Source organism: Pinus tabuliformis, chromosome 1_1, assembly GCF_031772625.1.
Source record: "Pinus tabuliformis cultivar Carrire ecotype Pingquan chromosome 1_1, CPIR1, whole genome shotgun sequence".
Taxonomy (NCBI): Eukaryota; Viridiplantae; Streptophyta; class Pinopsida; order Pinales; family Pinaceae; genus Pinus; species Pinus tabuliformis.
In genome coordinates, this window is record NC_142297.1 from 962,410,608 (window position 1) to 962,431,177 (window position 20,570).

A 20,570-nucleotide genomic window follows, 5' to 3' on the forward strand; every position below is an offset into this window, starting at 1 on the left:
GAAATAGGAGAATATTTCAAGACAAAGAAATAGCACCTGAATTGATCTGGAAAAAAACTCAAAGCCACATAAGGGAAACAATCCTAGTGGAAAACTGGAATCAAGAAGACTGGAAAACAACTCTGGAGGAAGGAAAGGTCTTGGCATACCTCAATTTAGAACAAGGAATGGTTCACCCCCAGAAACAGAAAAACCCAGCAATGCTTATCCATAGCCCTGCCTTAGGATGGCTTCATCAAACTGAATTTTGATGGAGCCTCTAAAGGAAATCCAGGGCCAACTCGATTTGGAGGCATCTTCCGAGATCATCAAGGGAGGACAAGATGGGTGTACACGGATTATGGGGTATTATGAGCAACAACGAAGCAAAACTAATGGCAATTCACCAAGGATTAAGAATAGCGATCCGAAATGGATACAATAATCTGAAAATAGAGGGTGACTCAAAGCTTGTGATAGAGATTCTCAGAAAATTGAATAATGGCAAGGGTTGGGAAAAAGTAGCACAGAGCTGGAGGACGGCAGGCCTAATTCAGGACATGGAAATGCTCATAAAAAGAATTGATTACAAGATCATCAATCATATCAGAAGGGATGGCAATAAGGCAGCGGACCTCCTTGCTAATTGGGGATGCAATGAACAAGGGGGTAAGGTTGATAGTATATGGCCGATGCATATGTAAGATCAAAGGTGGGAGCCCCTCAAAGTAATCATTACCCATGACAAAAATGCGGACACGAACTCAAGATAATCGTTACAAGTGGCCCTAGATCGGGGTGAGAGACGAGGATATGACGTGAGCACGGATCATGACGAGGAGAGGATGGCATGGCTGGCCACCAAACATTCCCATAAAAAAACAGGATGCGGAGGCGGCATGCAGGCGGGATAGCATCCCGAGAAACAGAGGCGACAAGGGAATAGGGGAAGAAACAGTAGGAATCGACGGCGGAAGAATGATGGGATGCGGGACAAGTGGGAGACGGCTGATAAGGGTGGTGAAGGGAGTAAGGGAGATCATTATGCAGTGAAGGAGGAAGATAGCAGGAGCGCAGGGTGAACTGGTTTCATCTGAGGCGAAGCAAAGGGCCGGGTATGTTTTCGCAAAGCCAAATCTTGTAATTACTTTAATCTTAGGTAGTCTGATGGAAGAGGGAGGTGAGCTAGGAATAGCAGAGAGAAGTAGAAGTATGCCAGAGGGGGCAATACCCCTTACAGCTCGCAGTAAGAAGGTGGAAGGTGACACGAAGGAAGATTCAGAGGAAGAGCATAGCATGAGAAAGAACCGTGGAAACCAGGGTAACGATCCGTTGGGCTTCTGCAAGTGTTGCACTCAAGGACAGCCTGAAGAAGAGAAGGAAACAATCTGGGAGGTAGAGAAGACTACAGAGAGTAAAAAATTGTTAGGGCTAGGGGGAGGAAAGCCTGGAAACAACCAGACCATCGAGAGAACTTGGAGAGGCGGGAGCAAAATCTGGGAATAGGGAACTTACAAAACGGGAACAAAAGCCATTGCAGAGAATCTAACCTTTTCTGTTGGCCATGCTAAACAAGAGGTTGTAAGGAGGAAAATGGCGTGCCAAGGACGGGGTAGAGGGCATGGTGGAAGAGGCCAGTCTATCCAGCCCGGTCGCAATAACCTAGCAACCTCAACGCTAGCCCCTCAAAGACGCAGTTGGAAAACTATGAGGACATCTGTTCAAGAGGCTGAAAGGGCATACAGAGAAGGCATTGATGAGGATATCTGCAGGCTCATTAAGGAACTTGAAGAAAACGTAATGGAAGAAGATTCAGAGCCTGAAATTGAAGAATGGGGGAACCTCATTCCGGACCAGGGTAACACCAAGGGACGGATGACGTTATATAAACAGGCCTTGCATGTTTATTGGGTGTTGAAACTCTTACTCGCCAAGGCGTTGGAGCAAGTTGCAGGCGAAATGGTGGAATTGGCCCAGGGCATGCCTAATATGAAGAAGGAAATGAAGAACCTTCAAATCACAATGCTGATGCAGGATAGTGAGTTGGAGGAAATCCAGCAATAGCTGAAGCAACTTATTCCAGCAAAGAGGGAAGCGACAACACCACCCGAGCCTGTGGAAGAATGACATTTTAGTTCTTGCAATTGTTTACCGTGTTGGTTTTCTGAAGATAGTATTCCATTTTCTTGTTTGTTTTCATGACTGTTAGACATATATTTTGCTTGGATTGATAGACTTACTCTTTTTTGCTACTGGATGGCTTATATTAATTTGAGGTGGCCAACAGACTCGGTTTCCCATCTAGGCGGGTTGAGGCCACCAAAATGATGTACATGGCATAACCTGATTTTATGTGAATAGAAAAAGAAAGGCACTACCTCAGCTTACAAAAAAAAAAAAATCTTTTTTCCTTATAATGTTTAAAAAAATATGAAATTTTATATATTTATATATATATATATATATATATATATATATATATATATATAGATATGAATGGAAGTGAGGCACCAAAAAAAGAAAAAGAAAACATTAAATGAGAGATTTTTATTTGTAAAGAACCTCTATTGAGGCTATGAATGGTTGACATTAGAGCATTATTGGTGATATTATTATGAGTCTTTTTAAACAAATGAAAAAAAAAGAGAGATATATGTCGGGGAAAAAAAGGAAATGGAAAACAGACAATGGAGATTTGCAAGGAACCTCTATTAAGGCTATGAATTGTTGACATTAGAGTAGTATTCGTGATATTACTGTGAGTCTATTGAGGTTATAAGCAATCACTATCAGTCAAACACTTTGATGAAATATTCCAATCATCATCCGTCGGACAATATTGTGAAAAGATCTTCCTCTGGTATCCGAGGAATCTTATATCACATAATATAAACCCATTAGATCAAAGTCGAAACCTAAGTAGAGGTAACAAATCCCTTCATTACAACAAATATGTTCTGTTTGATTTGCAATAGAAAAAGAATCATCTTTTGATATTCTCAAATCAATAAACCTGAAAAGAAACCTCTATACCTTGCCACACAAACTCCTTCAAGGATATCTAGCAAGTGAGTAGCATCCTTTTCAATATTCCTTTGTTATTGCAGTAGTATCAGAAGACATTGCTAGTGATAGTGCTTATTTGTATCGTTTTTACATTTGTAATGGTTAGGATAGCCTAGCACCATTTTAGAGTAACTATTAAGCGTTATGTGATATGTTTATGAGTGGTTTATTGTTGTCCATTGAATACTATATTATTTTCATTCATCATAATAATATTATATTATTTCCAAGTATTATGATAGATAAAATGGAAAGATAGTAAGTAATCATTGACTTACTACATGGTGCTTAATATGTGTCCCATTCCAAATAATAACCTAGAAAATTTCTTAGATGTCATGATCGTGGTGAGTCAGACAAAATTTACATTTATGAGTTGACAACTGATTTAAATTTTGAATCATGCTCGAATTTATATTATGTCGCGAGTTGATGCTAGGAAAGAATACAATATATACGAGCCACTGAGAGTTGTCTCCTCTCATCTGGAATTCGGATACCGATCCGATCAGCGAGTAATTAGCGAAGTGATTACCCCTTGAGCAATGGATTAGGTGGACATTGTTCATCATTTTAATTAGTCAAGACTGAATGAATAGCAAGTTGTCTGTGATACACTGAAGACAATGAGGAAGTGTGGCCTTTATCTGATATCTTTCAGGCCTTGGATTGAATAGTCCCAGTGAGTTTCATTTTCCATGCTTTTAAAGCCTCCTAGAATTGTTGCCTTGACATAGCTAATTCCAAGGCCCATACAATATTTTGTTTCACCTGGTAATAGTATTTTTCATTTTCAAGATTGCTCAAAATTATTCTCACCTCATTGACGCAATGCAAATATGAGCTCTCATTGCATTTTGTAGAAAGCTATATTAGGAGATGTATAATTATTGAGTTCTTATTACATTTTGTACTGTCTATGTTGAAATGTGTCTTCCTTGCTTAACCTAAAAAATCATGTGGCTTTATTGGAGGTAGCTTCATCCTTATTGATTACCACAAAGAGTATTGGATTTTTTTGGATATTATATAGGCTGAAATCACTTTTTGATCCTTGAGTAAGAACTAAAATTGAGTCTAAGGCAACAAACCGAAAATCCATAAGCATCTAGCAAGATTGAAAGTATACACCCATACAGGGTGCTTGCAATTTATTTTGGGTGGTGTGTTTTTCATTAGATAATGATAATGAGTCAACTTTCATTTTGGAATACTAGCTAGTGATGTCCACTATCAATTGAAAACTTAGTGATGATAGGCTTTGTTGCATCTGAAAAAATAAATAAATAAATAAATAAAAATTCATCATTTTTCCCTTTATTCTCTAGTCTAAGTGTGACCCCAATTTAAAGAGACGAAGAAAGAAATAGTGAATTTAATTCAATTCCTCTGATTTGTTATTTGACATGTAATATTCATTCAAAAATGCAACATGCAAAAATGTAAATAGTAAATGTCGACTCACATAAGTGTTCTAAAGACATTGCTTTAAATAGTATACTATCATAAATATGGCTCGTATGAGGGGATCATTGGGGTCCTTACTATTAGGGATTTTGAAAGTAAGATGGGTAGGTGTGATAAATATTTCTAAGGACACTTTAAATAGTATACCAACATAAATATGTGTAGTAGAGGGTATCATTGGGGCACTTACTATTAGGGATTTTAAAAGTAATATGAGTAGGTGTGATAAAGATTTCACTAAAGTTAGAGATCAAAGTATGATTGATAATAATGTTTTAATTTATATTAGGATAGTAATAAAATTTGGTGTAATATACATGGATAGATAATATAATAAGCACAAAGGAGGTTTGACTTTGGAGGTTGTAACTAGTATTTGGAAATAATAATGCATTTGGATAATTTATAAAACAACCAAAGTTATCCAAAAGCTGTAAATAATATGAGAACATTGTTTTCACATAAAATATTACCTATAATATTTACCACATATTAGAGATTTGGATAGTAGGAGGATCAAGGTGTCTTGATTTGTAATGCCTTCAACAATCGGGCTAAATGTTGGTGCAAGTGTTGATGGTGACATTGAAAGCTTTGAGTTAGAGTAATGTTGTGCTACTAAGAAACAAAGTTTTTTAATAGTGCATTCCAACATAGGCAAATCCATTCACCTAGGAAGGGAAATAGAATAATCACTTATTGCTCAAGAGGAAATGCTTCCTGAAGACATTGCAATAGAAATATTTGTATCTTCTTGTTTGGAATGAAGTTTGAAGTCATAATAGAGCTCATAATATTCATGAGGCTTGTCTCCAAGATCATGTTCAATATAATCCCATGATTATTGATCAGGCATGCCCTTATTAAAGAAACAGAGTAGTAGATATATTTTCACATTTATTTGCAAAATAACCTTTCGAAGGGCATAAGAAACACTCATATTTGATAGAAAAACATTTCTAAAAGCAATGTGTAAAATAATGTTCCCAACATGGTGTGAGGAATCGATATATTTCTAAAGACAAAAAGAATGGTGTTTCCGTTTATAGTGGTGCCAAATATTGCTCAAAATATGTAGGAATATGTAGGAGGCCTCTAATAGTAATGACAACCAAAATATATCCAATCTATTGCTTTGAACTTTATTTTGTTGATTTTTGAGATAGTCTTATGTTGGACACAGAGCTATATAATAGTTTCTTTACAATCGTTGACAATATGTTTCCAAGGGTTTGTTTAATCTACTTTCATTTGCAATTCATATGTATGGTTAACTTGTCTACCAATGAGAAATGGAAAACAATTAAGAGAATGGAATTGGGCAAAAAAAAAATTAACTAAGTGCATAGAGATGACTTCATAAGTGGTAACATAGTGAATATGGAGAGATAACAAAATTGCATATTCATGGTAGCTTTTAAGATAATCTCATGTATTTATAGTATCAATAATAAATCATGTTTGATGGGATTACCAAGAAAGATAATAGATGTATAGAGTTTGTTAGTGAAAATGAATGCATGTTCCCACCAAAGATAGAGGATTCTTTAGAAATTGTGTGGACCAAAAACAAAATTCGTGTCATCATCCCGAGATTGAGCATCTTGGATGTTAGAGTTGGTCATTCCATTCAATCATGAATGTATATCATTGAAGGGAATGAAAACCATCAAAATTGAGAGGGAGAGATGGTGTAGGGAGACTAGTCAATGTAGGAGGACTCTAGACATGAGGTCCAAATGATACAACATGGGATTCAAGGGCATAATATTTCAAAAATCCTTCCTTAGAAAATTTGGAAACAAAGTGGGGAGAAGACTCCACTACTAGAGCAAGCTTTGATCACTTTTGTAGCAGAGAGAGAAGTAGAAGGTTTTGAATAAGAGAAACCTATTTGATAAGTGGGGAGAGTTTGATCTCAATAATATGACATTTATCTTTTCCAAAAGTGGAAACAATTATAACTTAGAGGGCTATAAGGTGATATTGTTTGTCATATATACAAGTATCAAAAGAGGATTGGTGAATGGTAGTGTGAGAGCATAATATATCAACTTGATGATCAATAGATTTGAAATGATGATCAATGGGGCCAATCTAATATGAAGAAGAAGACATCCATTAAGACTCCTATATAAGTTATTTAGAGGCAAATGGTCAAAATTCATCAATGCTACTAAAAGGAGGGGGGAAATGTGCAGACAATAGAGGGCTTGTAGGGAGTGATTGAGAGGTAGATATTGATTATGGCAGTGAAGGAATATGAGTGGATTCATAAACCATAGAAATTTTCTCAAAAGCAAGAAGAGGGTGACAATATGAAATCTAGGTTTCAAAGAGATAGATTGATATACATTGGCTAGGGGTAGTAGTCATAGCTTCATTAAATAAGGGTGTTAACACTATTAGGCCATAAAAGAAATAGGTTTTCCAAAAGTATTTGAAACATGTAGTTTTGAAGGGGGTTTATTTTGAACTTGATATTCAATGTCGAAGGTAATTTGTTGGATGATAAGGTAAGACTAGGTCCAACAAATTGTAAGGTAGAGAGAGAATAGGAAACATGTATCCTTAGGTGTTGAGAACCTTCAAGACAGACATCAAAAATGGTATTTACATATCAAAAAGTGGATTGTAAACCTATAGTAGCATAAATAGAATTAGTTAACACAGACAAACCATTGAATTGAAATGATAGTACCCAAGTATGATTGATATGCTTAACATCAAGATCCATAGTGAAACTAAACCAAACTCAACATAAGGCACATTTACATGGAACTAGGTAACATGTTCCTAAATTATATGGAAAACATCAAGGATGGTTCCTACAAATTTAGTGTCAATCTTATAATTCAAATTAGGAAAAACAATAAGGTCAATCTTAAATCAATGAATGACAATAAATTTTGGCAAGCCTTTCACATAGTGTGAGCTAGCAAGTGTAAGAAATTATTGTATCTCATACCCTTACTAAAAGAACATAGTTACCGATCAAACAAGAAAATTAATGATTACCAGTTTTTTTGAGGTAGCAAAAAAGTCACCTGATTTTGAAAAGTGGTTATTTAGAATAACCTTTTTTTAGCATATTTTTTGCACTTTAAATTTTCTTATGTATCAAGTATATACATTTTTTTTAATGTTAGTGATTTTCATGTTAATTTTGAAAATTGTTGATGCAGCATCAACCCCCTTTTTTTAGGGGGCTTATTTTTGACACTTAAAATTTTCTAATGTATTAAGTGTGAATAAATTTTTTTTAAATGTTGATTATTTTATCATTTTTCAAGTTTTCTTATTCATCTTCTTGTTCCTAAGATGTTTATTTTTTAAGGGTTTTTCAAACATGTGTTTTTTGTTTTTCTTTGCAATGTTTTTTTATAATGAAATTTTTAATTTGTTTTGCAAAGTTTAAAAAAAATAATAACATTAATATTTTGAGGTTAGGATTTTTTATATCGTTAATTAATACTTCAATACACATAAAATAATTGTCACTAAAAAATAACAATTTTAAATAATTGACAAAAAATACACACTTTGCATATAGATATAATTAAAAATATATGTATTTTAGGACTTTTTCACTGAAAATGATACGTTAAATAAAAGAATTTTATGAAAATTTTGAATAAAAAAAGTTCAAATAATAACATTTTTTATGAAAATTTTATGAATTTTATATTCAAAGATTATGAAATTTTAAGTATTTTTCCCAACAAAAATGATTCAAACAAATTTAAAGTAAAAATAACCAAAAAAATGTTAAAAAATAAAAGATATTATATATATATATATATGAAACATAAAAAAAAAAAAAAAAAAAAAAAAAAAAAAAAAAAAAAATTACAAGTAAATAAAAATAACAAAAAACAAAAAAAGGAAAAAACATCAAAACTATTTTTTTAATTAACTCAACAAAACCATTTAAAAATAAATAAAAATTTAAAACAAAAAAAACATTAAAAAAATTAAAGATAATAATTATAAACAAAAATTTAAAAAAAAAAAGCATATTAAAAAACAAAATAAAAATTGTTAAAAAAACCATTAAAAAAATAATAATTAAAAAACTAAACATATATATATATATATATATAACAAAAAAAAAATGGAAATCAGGGGTCGGGCAGTTGCCCACCCACCTAGGTGGCCGCGGGGCCTGGCCCTGGGGGAGCGGGGATTTGTCTGCAACTCCCTGCCCGCACAAGGGCAGGCCCCATGGCCCCCTATGTGGGGGAAGTTGATTTGGCCCCCTAGGCACGGAAAGTCGATTCCAGGAATCGACTTCCCCCTTCCAGGGGATCACGAGGCCGCAGCCCCCCTGGGCAGGCGGGCAGCTGCCCGACCCCCGATTTCCACTTTTTTTAATTTACTTTATTTATTTATGTTTTTTTAATTATTATTTTTAATTCGATTTTTTTTATATAAACATTTCTATATCATTACGAAGGCAGTCTCTCTATGGCTCGGATCATATATAAACAGTTTTATGGCATTACGATATGCGATCTCTCTGTGGCTTGGCTCGTATATAAACCACAGAGCAAGACTTTTGTAATATATATAATCCCAAACTCTCTGTGGCTCGGCCTGTATATAAACACTTCAATACAATTACAATTTGTGATCTCTCTGTGGCTCAGCTTGTATATAAATCACAAAGCAAGGCTTTTGTAATATCTCTTCGAGGTGACTATGTTGGGATTCTCCTGAGGTAGCAAATCAACCTCTAAGGCAGATAGTCATTTTCTTGGGCAAAAAAAGGTTTGGAATTTAGTTGTCGAGGCAACAGAAGCTAGATTGATTCCCCCATTAATGCATATTTGAAACCCTCGCGATGCACAAATAAAGAAAAACACACATTCACCACCTCGCTTTGTGGTTTTCGGTCTCGCTCTGCGGTTTCATGTCCCTTCGACTGTTTCAGGTCCAACAAACATTCCATCCAATTAAATCTATGTTACAAACACCGCTACAGACAACTTTGATAGGTGCACACGTTCCCACTTACTCTCCTCTTGTTAAGTTTTTCTTATTTACACTATGAGTACTTCCCTTCATATTTCTATACCACCCTCTAGCAAAGGGAGACCAAGTAAAATTACCCTAGAAAGTCTTTATGAGTACATTGAATCTTTAGAAAGACAAAGAGAAGAAAGAGAAAACTATTTTAAACTAGAATTAACTATAATGCTTGACAACAACCACAAATCATTAGAAAATAAAATAATCTCACTTGAGACTGAACTTCAAAGAACGAAAGATAGAATTCAAGAAATTGAACATAGTAAACAAGCAATGTTTAAAGAAAATGACACTTTTAAAAGCGATATTAAAAATCTAAAAGACAACTACATAATAACTCAACCCTAAATACCACAAAGAATAAATTGAATATTAAACCCATAAAAGAAGAAACTAATGAATTAATTGTACTCGACCATGAGTGTCACAAAAGAGCCTTACACCTTATAATTGCTGGTATAAAAGAACAAAACAATGAAGACACATTAGAAATAGTTAAAGAACAATTAAAGACAAAATCTCAAATTCAAACAACTTATCTCACTGAAGCAATAAGGGTAGGAAAGATACTTGAGCATAAACATAGACTAATTCGTGTCAAGATCAATTGTAATGACCATAAATTAGATATACTTAGGAAATCCCCAAACCTAAAAGGAATGGAATCTTTATAAATGAAGATCTCATTCCAGAAGACCAAGTTGAACTTAGGAAAGAAGTCCAAAAGGTCAAAGAGGCAAGAAAAGAAGGGAAATGGGCAATCATTAGGAATAGAAAATCTATTATTAGAGATAGAGTCTCAAACACGAGTGATAAATAGGGAATAGCATCAGTTTGGATCCTCTTATGGAACTCTTGTGGTTTTCCATGGTGTAAAGGTCCTATGTTAATTTGGATCCCAAGTGATATTAATCTTATTCTTTTAGTTGAAACTTGGCAGCATGGTGAATATAGGGTCCCTCACCTTGACGAGTTCACTCTTTGGTATGCCTGGAATAAGAAATCCTTCAGGAGAGGTTTTGGTGGTGTAGCCTGTTATATTAGGAACATTGTTTCCTCTCACATCCGACTTCATAAAACTGACCCCTTCAATCAGTACATTTGCATCAAGATCTTTGATTCTACAACCAATAGGATATTTCTTGCAATATGCTCTTTCGCCCCTATCATCTCTACATCCTATAAGAAAAACAACTTGGATAAGAATTGTCCTTTCAATACCTTAGAAAAATACATCTACAACCTAAGGAATGAATGTAATATCCTTTTGCTTGGGGACTTTAATGCTCAAACTGCTACTAACCAATCTATTGTGTCAAGTAACAACTCTAACCTCGACCCCTTGTGGCTTAACAAGGATGGTAACTTAGCTAATAGATTCAAGAGAAAATATGAAGACATAATCGAGAACTTATTCGGCACCAAGCTCCTCAAATTTTGCAGTTCCTATGACCTCATCATTTGTAATGGTATTAACAAGTGGCCTCTCTTTGGTGAGATGACCTGTTGCCATGGGCAGGGTAGTAGTGTCATGGATTATGCGATTTCTGACATCCATGTCCTCAATCGCATTACAAACTTTGAGATTATTAACAAGTACGAGCCTGACTCTGACTACAAACCTTTGTCTTTATCCCTCAACCTTGTTATGCATACCACCCACATGTAGGAGACCGGTGAAAGAAAAATATGCATTCACTTCGATAGAAGTAATGTCAACCTTTTCTTAAGGGATTTAGGCTCCCTGACTTATAATAACAGCATTAATAAAATCTATTACCATTTTACTACTACCCTTTCCACTACCATTAGTAAGTTCTCTAATGAGACTTCATATAAGAAAAATAATAGAACTTTCAATCCTTGGTATGACAAAGACTGTAAAATTTCCAAGAAAGTGATCATAGGCGCCCCTAATGAAACCATTAAGCTCAAGAATATAAGTATATACAAAGATCTCATCAAGAGGAAGAAGGGGTCATATATTAATAAGAGACAAGAGCATCTTCTCCACCTTTCTAAAGTTGTGCCCAGAAAGTTTTCGTGGAATGTGCTTATTCATAAAACTAAAGATAATCATTTTATCCTACTAGAAAATTGGGATAACTATCTTAAGAAGTTGTATGACTCTTCGAACACCATGGACACCATCTTAAACACTCTTATTAAGGAAGATATATTTTCTTTGGAAGACGTTGAGTCTAGGATTAATAAGCTCGCTAATGAGAAGGCCAGAGATATTGAAGGTTACCAAGTTGAGATCTTTAAAATGGGAAGATCTATCCTCATTCCTCATCTCCACAAGCTTCTCAATTTTGTTGTAAAGCATGGCATCCCTAAGCTTTGGAGGCAAAGCCTTATTGCGCCTATCTTCAAAAATGGGGACAAAATTGTTCCCTCTAACTACAGGGCCATTATGATTAGCCACATCCTAACCAAGTTTTATGGGCTCATTTTGGAAAAGAAGCTTAGACTTTCACTTGAGAACCAAGGTAAAAGAGCTAAAGGGAAAGCTAGTTTTAGGAGGCATCACTCGACTATCGACCACCTTGTCACTCTTAGGATCATTGCAGAGGAATGTTGCAATAGTAAAACCGATCTCCTATGTTGTTTCGTGGAATTTAGAAAATATTTCGACAATGCCCCTCAAGATAAGCTCTGGGAGAGACTTGAAGAGATCATGTTTCCTCCTAAACTGAGGATTGTTGTGATGCGCCTCTACGAGACTGTCATTTCCAAGCTTAAGACCAATGAAGGGTGGTCTAAAGATATTAAATGCAATATCGGGGTTAAACAAGGGTGTCCCCTCTCCCCTACCCTTTTCGGTATTTACATTGATAAACTAGAGGAATGTTTGGAAACTACAGTTGCAAGGGGATCGAGCTCACTGGTATTATAATTACTCTTCTTGTTTATACTGATGATATCATTCTTCTTGCAAAAAGCCATGATGACCTAGACAAGCAGCTTAAGACTCTTCATGTCTACTGCTCCAAGATGGGTATGACAATTAATACCAACAAGACTAAAGTCATGATCATTAAATCCAAAAATATCACCCATGATAGTTTCATCTATGATAACCATTGTCTAGAGTAGGTTTCTTCTTATAAATATTTGGGTATTGACTTTCCTCATCAACTCAACTAGAATTATAGCATCGAGAAAAGAATTATTGGAGGTTGGAAATCTTATTATGAGCTTGAAAACAATTGTAAGTCAGTCGATCTTTACATTTGGAGTAAAAAAAAGTTCCTCTTTGAGACTCTCATCACCCCTGTTATCTTATATGAATGTGAAGTTTGGGGTTGCAGTATATCTAGGGAGTCATGGAGAAAGATTGAGATGATCCAAAAGAATATCATAACCTATAGCCTCAATATCAAGGGGAATACTCCCTATCCTATCCTTTTGATCGATGTTGGTGTATCCGCCTTTGAAATTGTGACTATGTTTAGATATCTGTTGTATAAGAAGAAGCTTCACAACATGGAATCCAAGAGGCTCTCAAAAATTTCTTCTAACTTTAGTCAAAACCCTCACCTGCGCCTCAAGCGCGAGTGGCATAAGGATGCCTAGTCTTGGCTCAACCTTTGGGGGATTAAGGAGGAGATCCTCATCGGAAGAAAGATAGTATCAAAGATACTATTACCTCCAATTTTAAGGACAAGATGTGGGATGCTAAGGAGCTGGAGGATAAAAGGAAGCGAAGGTATTGTAAGGAGGTGATCTACCCCCCCTTGAATAACTAGAATTATCTCTCTATGTTGACTAGCAGTAAGAAGAAAATGAGCATCGCTAGGATAAGAACTAGCTCTCATGAGCTTCGAAGTGAGACCGGGCAGTGGTCTACTCCCAAGACTCCCCGAGACGATAGAATCTGTCATATTTGTGATACTAAGAAGGTGGAAGATGAAAATCACTCCCTTTAGACTACCTGTCTCTTGCCCACGTCCGCTCTTAATTCCTTATCATCAGCCACACCTCCAATCTTCTTGACTTATTAAGCCATCCCAACTATAGTGATCTTGGAGCACTTCTTTCCCTTCTCCTTAATCACAGAAACAAGATTTTGAAGAATGACAATTAGACTCTCTTTTCTTGAGGTCCGATAAACCACATTGGTCTTAGTGGACGTTAATCATCATCATCATTTTTAATTTAGTTTATATATATACATAAGTTCGTTCCTTTTTTTTTAATGTTTGTTTTGTTAATTTGATTTTTTTTCAATTTTTTTTTTTTTTTTTTTTTTAATTTAAATGTATTTTTTATTTTTATTTTAACTTTTAATGTTACTAATTTTTATTTTTAAGTTTTTTTCGTTGGTTTTTAAAATTGTATGTTCTATTTTTTTTAACATTTTTTTTTTGTTATTTTTACTTCAAATCTTTTCTGAATATTTTTTTGGGAAAAAAAACAACAACTTAAATGTCATCGATTTTTAATATAAAATTCATAAAAAATTCCTAAAACTTGTTATTATTATTTTTTTTTAATCTTTTATTTAACTTGTCATTTTTAGCTCCTCGTTGGCTCAGGTTATGTTTTTTTTTTTAAGATTTTATTTAAATTTTTTTTGGATTTTTTTTAAATGTCTTTTTAATAATTTTTAATTTGTTTTTTTAATGTTTTTAATTTGTTTTTTTTCTCCCAATTTATTTTTTTAATGTTTTATTTATAAGTTTAATTTTTTAATTATTTTAAAGTTTTTTTTTTTTAATTTTCTTTGAATCGTTTTTTTTTTCCTTCATGTTTTTTTTTTTCAATTTTTTAAATTCGTTTCTTAAATTATGTTGTTTTCAAATATTTTCCTTTTTCTTATTTATTTATTTATTTATAGTTTTATTTTATTTTATTTTTTATAAATTAATTGCGTTTTTTTTATATTTGATTTTTTTTTGTTTTTTTTTTAATATTGTATTTTTTTCATGTTTTTTTTTTTTTTTTATTTTTTATGTTTTAATATATATTATTATTTACTTATTATTATTATTTTTAAATTGTGTTTTTTTTAGTTTTTTTTTTTCAATGATTTCATATTTTCAATATATTTGATTGGATATATATGTCATATTAAAAGTATGTAATAAGTCTAGGAGAACAACTTTTTTGTTCATGGTGTACTTCCTTTTTAGTAGATAGGTTTGTGGAATCCATAATTTTTTTTTCTTAATCTTCAATATGATTATTAGTTTCGATTTATGAAATTCAAAAGATATATATATATATATATATATATATATATATATATATATATATATATATATATCAAATTAAAATATATATCTTTATGAATAATGAAATATAGTTTTTAAAAAACGATTTGCAAATCTCCAAATCTTAAAATTATTTAAAAATAAAATATTTACACTAAATTCCAAAAAAACAAATGTTTTAATGTAGAGTATAAAAAATTCCAAAATCACATATAAATTCATTTGTTTTGTAAAGTTGTTCATTTATCATAACTGAAGTGTTTCCTATCCACTGACTTCAATAAATTATATAAAAAAATATTATATTTAACAAATTGTTATTAATATGATAAACTTAAAATAAAAATAAATTAATATAAATTAAATGATAATAATTTTTTTAAATAATATTAACAACATGGCTGAAAATTGTTGCAATTTTAAGGATTTTCATAAAGGTGATATTTTATCTTTAATGTCACGCATGAAAATCCTTGGAATTTTAAGGTTTTTCAGAGCCATGATATTTTATTTTTAACGTCATTATTAAAAGATGTTGAGAATTTACCATGAAAAAAAAGACTTTATTCTAGCATCAACACTTTTCATTTTCAAGGTGTTTTATGCACATGAAAAAATGACTTTTACTTCCATTTTTAAGAAATGTTGGAATATATATATATATATATATATATATATATTCCAACGTCAACAATTTTCATTTTTAGACTGTTTTTTCATGTTTTTTGTGGATTTATTGGTTAGAGTTCTCGTTCTGAGGTAATAGTTCTCATTTGATCGGTAACTTTGTTAAAGATAGTGTAATATATTCATATTAATAAATTCCCATCAATCCTTCCTTCTTTAGATAATATCCATAAATTTCATCTTTGTCTTTCTTTAAGGGATTCTCATCGTGATTTTAAAATCAAACTAAGGCTAGGCTATATCCTTATATGGGATATGAGGGAGAAAAATATTTTGAATGATACTACCCAAAAAGCATAGATTCACCTGGGTTGGTGATAGATTGCATTAAAATTAAAACGAGGGGATTATTAGAATATACATATTTTTTGTAGACTTTCATGAAATATAATATACCCTGGTCATAAATAAAGACTTAGAAACAAAAGTTGCAAATAGTTGAACCAAGCCTCAAAGTAGTTGAAGAAAAAATAGACAAAACATCCATCGTGGTAAAAGAGAACAGATCATTGGTAGAATTGCAATGACTTCATAATTCGTGGCAAACTTTTTCTTTCATGGTGAATTCATGCTAAATCGACAACGAAACAGTGAACCAAACTCTAATGCCAATGAGAGATGTACTTGAAGAAAAATAAAACACTCAAAAAGATGTGTGTAGTAACTCAAAAAGATGTTTTCACTATATGACCTTAGGTTTTTTAATTCACTTCCTTATAATCTAGAACAAAATACATGCACATAATTGTTTTTATTGTTAACAAATGACCATACATCCCATGATATTTTATATAGGGACAAGTTTGGCACTATGTTTGATAAGCCTTAGTATTGCAACAAGAATGTTTCAACTCCCAAGGCTATCAACTTATATTTTCAACCTAGGGTTCGTACAAACTTAAGAGATGTATGTGCAGCATACAATGTGTCCTTCTTTCGTTGATCTGATGTAATGAAGTGAATATCATGAAATCAAAGCCTAAACTAATAGCAGAAATGGAAATGGTACCCTATTTGCAAGAAATAGAAATGTTTCTTGCTCAAATGTAAATGCTAATCCTAAGTGCATAAATGTAAAGGCTATACTACTTGCAAAAATGTAAACGTTAAGCTGGCAAAATGTAAATGTTGCATTGAAAGGAAACCTAGTATATGGAATGGAAATAACAATGCTTGAAATAGAAGACATAGCTTAAGAATAAAGAAAGAAAATTAATCTAACTTGCATGATGGAAATAGCATGTAATCAATCACTAAATTCCAAAGAGTTTAGATCCACTGACAGAGTTCATTAGATGTGGCAATCAAGAAAATAATTATTGTGCTATCTAATTCATAAATTTTTCCACTAATCTAAATTGCATAGGTGAATTGCAATAGATAAGAGGAAAGGATTAAGAGGTATTTTGTCTTACTCAATCATGGATTCATATCCTAGGGGTCATGATTCAAGCCTAAGAGACAAAAACCAAGCTTTTGGAGCAAATCTAGTCAAGTTTACACGTGTTACAAGAATGTTACTCCTCGAGATAAACTACCGAATGCCCAAGAAAATAAAATGCAAATGATATGGGACAAATTTTGTTATAAATTAGGATCTCATATGACTACATTTCAAGTGGAATCACTCAAAAATACCTCTGTTAACATGTGCTAAAAAATAGCAGGAAAGTACTACTCTAAAAACCGGAAATTCAAGAATTAGTGAGCTAGTTAATCTATCAAATGCCTAACCTAGTCAAGTGAAAATCCCATGGGGTAAATTTTATTATTAATTTGAATGTTTTTATGACTCAACACAAGTGGAATCAACTCAAATGAAGCTCATTAACACGTTCTAAAATATAGCAGAAAATTACTACTATTTTTCTACAAGAGACTTCTAGAAATTCTAGATTTGTGAACTAGTAAACTAATCCAAGTAGTTCAATGATGAATATGAATTTTCAAAGTTGTTCTAAGGATGCATCATGCTTGTGACTCTGTAAATAACCTATAAACCAACTCACTTCAGTCATTTAACCAATGTACCCTACAGAAAAGTAAGCATAAGTAGCAAATGCAGAGATAAGAGATGTAAGTGAAAAAGACATTCAAAGAAAATAAATAATTTGTACAAGAGGTATCTAAGGCTCCTGAGATGGCCAAGCCCAAGATTTATAAGCTAAAAATTGCACCAAACTTCATTATTTGAAAGTGGAGCTGCTAAATAACAAGTTTTCTCCACAAGAAGACTAAGAAATACATGCATCTAGAGGAAAATTCGAATTGATACTTATAAAAATAGATGGGGAAACATCATCCTTGAAAGGAGGCAGTTTTCCCCTACAAAATCTCTTAAAAATTGGATATGGTTCCCAACAATAGGAATTTGCATTAAATGACAGGGAGCACATTCCCAGATTTTATCAATCATTGGTTCTCTAAAATCTATTCAATAATTTCATAATATATTGTTTGTTTATTATCCAATCTTGGTCCATCCTGTAGTAGGGAGAAATTCTATATATTATCTCATTCAGAATTTACTCAATATTCTCCCAATATTCTGCAAAAATGAATATTATTAAGCACATAATATGAGATTATCTATGGCATCCTCTCGGTGGCATTCTGAATTTGGAAACTCCTCTAGGTGGCGGCGACATGGGAGATGCAGACAACGTGGTCGTCGCATGGATAAGCTCTCCTAGCAAGGTGGAAAGGGATGCTCTCGACTCTCAGAAAAATGTTTGATGAATTTGGTACAATGCCCCCTGAGAGCAATCTCTCTTCTGGTCTTTTTCTTTTTTCTGTTATGCTTCTTTGGGTAATGCCAACTCTGTTTTGCTTCAGCTCTTGGTTTAGTATCGATGCGCGCCATTATAGTCCTATGAATTGTATCAGGTCATGGCTCAGCAAGCCATTGTTTTGGTCTAATTTTGCATATGGCTATCAGGGCAGAATGTTTATCAGTAAAGCCATAGTCGTCGATAGTACTGTAGTGTTAAACACAGCTCTGGTTTACACTTTTGTCTGTAAGGGATTTAAAAAATATGCTTCAAGGTTTCTCAATCCCGGGATGGTTGTCAAAGGGGTTTATGTGTATCAGGATATCTGGTTGAGGGCAGGCTTCAGCCCCCTCTGAGGTCTTGACCTCTTTGTACATATATTTTCTCTTTTTTAATAGAAGTAGCCTTTACGCAAAAAAAAAATATATATATATATATATATATATATATATATATATAAATATGAGATTATCTCTAAACCTTCTTAAGAACATATTAAAAAAATTAAAATTAAAAATTAAAAAACATTATTAAGTCTAAAAGGAGAGATTTATGTAGCCTTTATATGCCTAAGAAAGGTTAGATGGACCTAAATTTGTGTTTAATTTGGAGGCTCATCAATGTACCCATGGAAAGGAAGGAGATTGAAGAATAAAGAAGTTGTGCAATCCATTTCAATGTATTTAAATACCATATTTAATGATACCTCTCCCAACATTTATGTTGTCTCCATTTCAACATTTGATAACCTTTTTTTATGTACCAATGAGCACCCCCATCATTAAATCTTCCTTTTGATGTGATAGAGGAGAATTATTCTACCGAACATGTAAATTATATGGTTAATTTATTGCAATTGCATAAAGTGTCTACCAAAACGAAAATTCTTCGATGTTTAAATGTGATACAATGGTCAATCAAAGTAGAAAACACAAAATAAAGAAGTATATATTCAGATAGTGGAGTATAAATTGGCTCATGTGCTCCACACACATTCAAGGAAATTTAAAATATTGCATCCCTTCATGGTAATGTTGGAGGAGTTTGTGAAGGAATTCAGAAGGATCCCATTAAAAAGATAGATTAATAAGGAAGATGGTATGACTTCTTGAAAACACACTTCCAACCTATATCCTTCCATCCACTTATAGGAGCCTATCAAGGATGTAGTTATGTTGAGTAGCATGGTATATGAAGAAGAAAATTGCTCCATCTTTTTTTCATGAGAAATATCTTTATATTTCATGAGGAATGTACATGTTTTGGTCATCAAGAGAGCTCAAACTCAATAACAAGGCTTGAGCCATTACAAAAAATGTCATCATTTCACTTGTGGGAATCGAACTTGGGTGGCAAGATAACAATTAATTCTCCCAACAATCCGAGGTAAACCTAGTTGACCCGAATTGCTCCAAGTTACACAAACATTGAATGCAATTGACATATCAGGAACTAAACAATGAACCTATTTTCAATTGGACTGTAATTATCTCTAATAATTTGAGTTTATCTATCAAGAAGATTAAATAGAAACCAAATTATTCATTCCCTTAATTTCACATCACAACCTATTAAATGGATGTGGTTTGACCCCTCTATCTTTTTCGAGAAATGGTAGACCCATGGTGCCTTTTTCTTTTTCCTCTCCATATACATTATCAACAATTTTGCAAACATAAGCATTTGAAACACTACACATGTGAAAAAAATTCCTAGCCCCTCTTTATGAGCTTACTTTCACAAATCCTTATCCAAGTTTATCAAAGGAAGCCCTCATAGCAATAAACCCTTTCGAGGATTGGTGCATTAAGAAAAATGGAAATTACATTTAGATCTAAAGTTTGATCTCAACACCACACATATTCTTAGTGCAAGTCTTAGATAGGTTACATCTTAAGGACATAACGTACCAAACAACTATGTTCACAGCTAATACCAAATTGGAAGATCACAAGAAGGGTTTGTTTTCTACAAACCCTCTCACCATTAGGGCCTATACACTATAAAACTTTGGATATGCATTAACCGAAGGAAACCCAAATGGAATTATACAAGTTATCATTCAATGCTTTCAAGATCCACAACCCCTTTAACAAAAATATTCAACCATTTTAAATAGTGAAGACTCACATGGAAATATTGCCACCAAGGCGACTTGGAGGAATTATATCAACAAGCTCTTGATTTTAATGTAAATCAAATGTAGAGACAAGAACCTACTAACAAAGATAGATCCAATTAGAATTATAATTAACTATCTCTAAAAGAAAATGGATCTATAATACCATGTGCAATCGTCCATGAGGCTAGAGCATATGCTAGAACATGCCAACACAGTAGAATGGTGACA

At 33.1% G+C, this 20,570-nt stretch overlaps 1 protein-coding gene across 1 annotated transcript; it reads left to right on the forward strand.

The window, feature by feature from the left end:
* The first annotated feature begins 323 nt into the window (after nucleotides 1-323).
* LOC149217692 (uncharacterized) lies at nucleotides 324-683 on the forward strand. Its single transcript, XM_089390326.1, has one exon. The coding sequence runs from the start codon at nucleotides 324-326 to the stop codon at nucleotides 681-683; it is 360 nt and encodes a 119-aa protein (XP_089246452.1).
* The last annotated feature ends 19,887 nt before the right edge of the window (nucleotides 684-20,570 follow it).

Coding starts and splice junctions, on each gene's coding strand:
- LOC149217692 (XM_089390326.1), top strand. CDS start 324: ATGGGTGTACACGGATTATGGGGTATTATGAGCAACAACGAAGCAAAA.